The sequence below is a fragment of the Neolamprologus brichardi genome, chromosome 2 (genome assembly GCF_056152115.1).
Source record: "Neolamprologus brichardi isolate AB-2024 chromosome 2, ASM5615211v1, whole genome shotgun sequence".
Classification (NCBI taxonomy): domain Eukaryota; kingdom Metazoa; phylum Chordata; class Actinopteri; order Cichliformes; family Cichlidae; genus Neolamprologus; species Neolamprologus brichardi.
This window is the reverse complement of record NC_142105.1, coordinates 21,198,961-21,204,960: the sequence shown is the minus strand read 5'-3', so window position 1 is coordinate 21,204,960 and position 6,000 is coordinate 21,198,961. Positions and strand designations below refer to the sequence as shown.

Genomic DNA, 6,000 nt, shown 5'->3' with positions numbered 1-6,000 from the left:
TGGAAATCATATTGCCTCCGAGAAGACTAATTCCCTGAATGAGTTGAAGAGTTTAGATTTGGCATAAGGGTGGCTATTTTTCAAACAGTTAAATCAGATATCCTAGCAAGTCTGACACAAGTAATAAAACAAGACTTTATGGCCCATCTGAACGCAACCTCTTTAAAATCAGTTATGCAAATTTTGACAGGTTGACCTCGTACACTTTTTCCTTTGTGCCAAGATGTTAAATTCCACCTGATCTGTTTCTGAAAGTGTGTCTTTTCCATGTCTTTTCCATCTTCTTCTTCTTGTTTTTGTGTTTAGTATAAATGAGTGTCATGCTGCCTTTATTTCAGGGTAAATAAAGGCCCGAGGGTGACATTGATCAAAGAGTTTAGATCTTTTTAAATCAACAAAAGAAACAATTAAAACAACCAAGACGATAGGCATTGCTTTTAATGTTTTTTTATTATTATTATTGTTAGATGGATTTTTCAAATTTTCACAAATCCAGTATACATGTATACTTTAATAAATTCCAAGTGCTTAAATACAAAATGTAAGTTATCTTGTTATATGACTGTGCTGGTAAGAACTACTTTGTCAAGATATATAAATCCAATTTCTTGGATAGATCTGACTTTACAAAGTTACATTAAAGTTGCAAATTCAGTTCACACAAGTTTTGTAATAAGTACTATTTCTTTATTAGATGTTATATTTTTTCTCCAAAATGTATACAACACTTAAATATTTACACATTTTTGTTTTATTTATTGATGTACAAATAAAAAACTTATTTATTCTTGGCACTTTGATTTAATTCGTTCTCGTTTATTGTTAGGATTGTTCTCCTTTGGTATACAGTTTTGACAGTATTAAAATTCATCGGGTAATAACAAATGAACATGATGCAAACTGGATTGAGCTGCTGTTTTCATTTAGTTGGTAATTCATGCATCAGCATCTTTACTGCTGTTTTACAGTTGGTCCCCTTTCCCCTAATGAAGCTGCTTGCATCCAGTCAGCAGTATGTGTGCACAGATGGTGTGATAGAGAATGATTTTAGTGTTTAGAGTAGGGAAGAGGGACAGCATGGGAATGTGGATTTTCACCGTTTAGGAGAATCAGTTAACTATCCATCACACAAAGATCAGGTTACACTGACATGCAGGTTCCACAGTACTGGTCATCGCTTTTCAGACAGGACTATTTTTTTTGTCACGAAGTGCTTATCATTTTATTTTTCTGTCTTTTTTTGGTAAGTGTTTGTGATTGCCTATGGGTAGTTTATTGACCGGGAAAGTGTAATTTATTTATCTTAAAATAAAAAAAATTAAAAAATAAATAATAAAAAAAACGCAGCTGTAACTCAAACTTTTTATTCATATCAAAATGCAACAAATATAGTACGCACCATACATTGCAAATCCATTTTACACAATACAAGTTGTACCGACAAACCAACAGCTCACATGTATAAAATTACACAACACATAAACATATTTACAAACTGCAATTACTGTTAAGACTGTAGGTCAATGAGATGCTTTTGTTTTAGCACTATAAAAAAACAAACATGGCATACATTCTCATTTTTACTTGTTTTTTACTTTACAGCAATAACTACACATGCTTTGTAGACAACAGAATAATTTACCTACTCTAAATATGCTGAGCATTGTAATGGCGATACCATCGGAGAATCATAGATAGCAGTGAAATAGCCTGATGTCAGCACTTCAGATCTAGAATCTGCTAATAATGACTCAGATCAGATAGAAACAAGCTTTAGTTAGAATAAAAGCTGACTGAAGATCTGATAGTGAGTCTGGCTGCGGTTTCAGGGAGTGACAACTGTAGTCCGCTGCAGCTGACTAAGCTGTTCCTGTGGGAATTAAAGACTTTTTACGCAGCTTTCGCACGCTTTGGTGATCTCAATTGTCTCAGTCAGCGCAAACACACTTTGTGTTTGTGTATTTTCTACAACGGACCCTCTCTTAGAAAAAAAAATAACCAGACGGATTTCCCATCAAAGAGTCTCTTCAAACACCTTCTCCCCCATTAACGTCTTATTAAACCTCTGTGCCCTCACGATGATAGATGACACCTGTAGAACTCAGTGTAGGATAAAAATGACTGTTGGAGCCATTGTACTGATTGAGAATGGGGCTAGTGTAACCTAGCGAGGAGTGGCTGGGTGAAGAGGAGAGTGCGGGTGGAGCTGGAACTTGTGGTACCCACTCTGAACCACTGGAGTTGGCCGAGTAGGTACTAAAGCTTCCTGGCTGCGTGGGTCTATGTGGCCCATCTAAAGGAACGTTCATCTGCAGCGGCCTGCTCAACACACTACCTCCCACCTCATTTGTTCCCCCATTGGAGACTCCAGACATTTCAGATAAGAAGCTGCTCAGGCACGGCCCGGGACCTGACAGTGATGGTGAGGGAATCCTGTCCGTTGCGGGCGACATGTTTAGGCTGGGGTTGCTGGAGTGTTTAGGGCTGGCCCTCTCGCTGTCACCTGATTCTGGAGGCCCTGAACTGCCATCTCCACTGGACAGAGAATCAGACTTTCTCTTTCTTTTGCGGCGGAAGTTTCCATTGTCGAACATCTTTTCACAGTTTGGGTCAAGTGTCCAGTAGTTGCCCTTACCTAAATTATCAAGGAAGAAAATAAGACTTTTAGAATGGAAGAGATGTAAATAGATTCCATTAAAGTAATTCAAAGCACAACCATAACTATGCAAAATGCAAAAATTACATACCTGGGTCATCCTCATCTCTTGGCACTTTTTTGAAGCAGTCATTAAGGGACAGGTTGTGTCTGATAGAGTTCTGCCAGCCCGCTTTGCTCTTGTTGTAGAAAGGGAAATTATCAGCGACGTACTGATAAATTTGACTCAGCGTCAGTCTCTTGTCTGGTGCTCCATGGATAGCCATGGCGATGAGAGCAGAGTAGGAGTAAGGGGGGCGAACCAGCTTCATCAAGTCTTCTTGTGAAGGGAGGGAGAACCAGCTCAGTTCCCCTCCTGGACCGCCAGCACCAGGTGGACCCAGATAAGGCCTCTGCATGCCATAGTGCTGAGGAACAAACGGAGGGCCGGGATTACCTGGCGGGCCAGTGGTAGCCAGGTACGGCGATGTGTTGATCCCAGAGCTGTTAAACCATAGGTAAGGGTTTGAGGAGGAGCTGGTGTAGTCACTTATCTCATAGGTGGTAGGAGTAGTGCGCTGAGGACTTGGCAGTGACGGAGGAGGGTAGTAACAGTCGCCGTACATGCTGAGTTCAGGGGGCTCCTGGCCGAGGCTCGGAAACTGCGGGCCACATCGAGGAGGAGACTGACTCTGGGCCTCAAATGAAGACATTGTCAAGTTTCTTCTCACTTCTCTGTCTCTTCTTAATTCTTTGCCTTTGATGGGTTTTCTTCTCAAGACTTCTCAGACTCTTTCTCTCCACTCCAAAAGTCCTGCTCTTGCTCCTTACTCTTGTCTTTGTCCTTGCTTGTATGTCAAGATGTCACCTGGCACACTTTTATCTTTTCCTCTGGAAACGCCCCCCTCTATTTTGATTGGCTGTTTTTTCAGGTGAGCTCATTTTTTTCCTGTTGTCAGCTAGTTGACTACTTGAGTGGAAAAATAATTTTCCACTCATGGTGTTTGTCCACCATTTGTCATGTTTTTTGGATATTACATGGATACTATTAAGTTTAACCTAACAGTAGACAGACACTTTTGTTAACACCCTGGTTTATGATTTCTTTTTAATCTTTACAAACAATTCATGTTAAACATATAAAAGTAGACTACTTGAGTAAACGATCTCAAAAATCCTTAAGAAATAGCCTTAAGGAAACAGTATATTGTTCATGAACAAAACAATATATTACATCAATATATATTGTTAGACAACAAACAGGAAACGTACTCACTTAATACTTGCCTCCAGCAGTAATGAGGAAAATGGACTGTAAGCAGATTCAGTTTATATAACTCTAGGGGGACTAGATTACCTCCTTGAAATAATATAGGCTTCCATTGCTGAATCCAAATGACCATTTATGATAATATAAAGAACACAGTCACCTACACTCTATTCGCATGATAGCAGGTTTTGTTACAATAGGTTTATTCAATTCATGTGTTAAAATAGTGCATTACTGTGTAGGATATTAAAACCTCATCACAGTTCAAAGTGAGCGTTTGTGACTTGACAATGCGCATGCTTATTTTTGCTTTCTTACATTAGCGCGAGACCCTTATTTTCCAAAGCAACCGACAGACTTTCCTAAGGTAAGTTTATAAGTTTTAAACATTACCTTCAGGCCCCGGCGAGAAGTTTACTAGCCTGCCTCGACAAATGTTACAACATCTTAGTTTTAGAAGTCTACTTTGCTAATTTTTTTCTGCCCTAACATCACTTTGCTAACAGTAACAGGCTCGTTCCTAGCGTTAGCTAACGTTAGCTATTTTCATGCGGAGGTGTTTGTAAAGGGAGACGTGATAAAATAAATAATACGTGTGCAATCAGGATGGCCGATTCGTCCACTCGCTCCGAGCTTCCACGCATCAGCGACGACGACATGTTGGAGATGAACAAGGAATTGGAGAGGATGATTGAAGACGTTGAAAGTATGTCAGGTATGGGACGTTAACTGTATTGTGGCATATTTAGAGAGGTAAATATGAGCTCAGATAGCTTGGGCGTGAAGCTTAGGTAACTAAAATAAATGTCTGAAACATGCAATGTCACTCTTCTTATCTGTCTGCCCGCAGCGCACCTGACCTGGATGGCCTATGATATGGTGGCGTTGCGGACTAGTCCGGAGCTGGGAGCCTCTATGCAAAAGCTGAAGGAAGCTTATCTCAAATGTAGAGCTGCTGTTTGCGGAGACCCTGACCAGGAGTCACAGATTGACAAATCTGCTGAGACTGCTGTCACAACACTTTCTCAGATGTGATGCTTATAAGAGTTTTGAGTTCATAAGTACCGCACTAGAATTACCAATTTTAACTTTTAAATGTTAACATTGAAATCCCAGTGGATCTGTTTGTTTTTGGTAGCTGGAGGTGGGCATTTAAGCCTTGTTTAGTTCTTACTACTTGCACTAAAACAGTATTTTGATGGTTAATTATTCATTTGAATGGACTGTAATGTTTGTTTTCTCACTATTAAACTGCCCTGGTCTGTGTAATTTTTTTTACAAAGATTTTTTAAGTAAATTAATTAAATAAATTAATAAAAATTGAAATAAGAATGTGTTCTGTCATTTTTTTCTTTGTTTTTTGGAGCCCTACCCTAAATGTAAACAGTAAAATGTGTGTTTTAATTTTACTGTTATGGATTACTTTTAGCTGAAATACAACATTGCCATTCATGATTGTCTGTCACATTTGATTTACCTTGTGTATGCTGTTAGGTGACTGACTGTTTTTTGTGTGTATGAACTTCATTTTCAGATGGAGAACACAAAGAAGGTTGAAGAAGAAGCTACCTCTAACACCTGCATTGACCTGGTGAACATGATGAGAGAGCTAGATTCCCTTTCAAGCGCCTTGGATCGTCTGGCACGTATGTTTGACTCCCTTACTTAGTACTTCAAAAATGTCAGAAAACAATCATTTTTGCCACTAACGTGGAGTTGCTGATCAATTTGCAAATATGCAAAGCAGATGATGAAACTCCTCTCCCAGATGTGAAATGTGATAACTACAAGGGCATTATGGGCTGGCTCAGCCTTGCTTGCCGGTGTCAGTGGTGCAGATCTGCGTGATACTACATGATGTCTATCAAACTGTGCTCTGCTGATTGGTAGATAGGAGTAACTGAAGGGTTTTACACGTGGTTGTCCATCAGGCTCTTTGATGTGAGGCATGCAGCTACCTTTTTTTTTTTTTTTTGCCATGGGGGACAGCTTTGTGCAACAACTGTCAGATCAGTGTGACTTTCTTATCTGCTCACTTAAATATCTAAAAGCCTGGACCCAAATATATATATATATATGTTTAATCTAAAATTAT

General features: G+C 39.3%; 2 protein-coding genes across 2 annotated transcripts; one reads left to right on the top strand and one right to left on the bottom strand.

Moving 5' to 3' along the window:
• Positions 1-1,404: 1,404 nt before the first annotated feature.
• On the bottom strand, positions 1,405-3,527 carry foxi3b (forkhead box I3b). The gene is made up of 2 exons (XM_006781711.3): positions 2,748-3,527; positions 1,405-2,635 (listed from the first exon to the last, which is right to left on the bottom strand). Exons 1-2 carry the CDS (start codon positions 3,346-3,348, stop codon positions 2,058-2,060), a joined length of 1,179 nt encoding a protein of 392 aa, XP_006781774.1. The 5' UTR covers positions 3,349-3,527; the 3' UTR covers positions 1,405-2,057.
• Positions 3,528-4,161: 634 nt separating this feature from the next.
• On the top strand, positions 4,162-5,208 carry syce3 (synaptonemal complex central element protein 3). Its single transcript, XM_006781713.3, has 3 exons — positions 4,162-4,272; positions 4,511-4,620; positions 4,756-5,208. Exons 2-3 carry the CDS (start codon positions 4,512-4,514, stop codon positions 4,938-4,940), a joined length of 294 nt encoding a protein of 97 aa, XP_006781776.2. The 5' UTR covers positions 4,162-4,272; position 4,511; the 3' UTR covers positions 4,941-5,208.
• Positions 5,209-6,000: the final 792 nt, after the last annotated feature.

What these genes read in the sequence shown, in the direction of transcription:
- foxi3b (XM_006781711.3), bottom strand. Translation starts at nt 3,348, where the DNA reads ATGTCTTCATTTGAGGCCCAGAGTCAGTCTCCTCCTCGATGTGGCCCG. An exon ending in AAGAGATGAGGATGACCCAG is followed by an intron (nt 2,636 to 2,747) that starts GTATGTAATTTT and finishes TTGATAATTTAG; the next exon opens with GTAAGGGCAACTACTGGACA.
- syce3 (XM_006781713.3), top strand. Translation starts at nt 4,512, where the DNA reads ATGGCCGATTCGTCCACTCGCTCCGAGCTTCCACGCATCAGCGACGAC. An exon ending in AGACGTTGAAAGTATGTCAG is followed by an intron (nt 4,621 to 4,755) that starts GTATGGGACGTT and finishes GTCTGCCCGCAG; the next exon opens with CGCACCTGACCTGGATGGCC.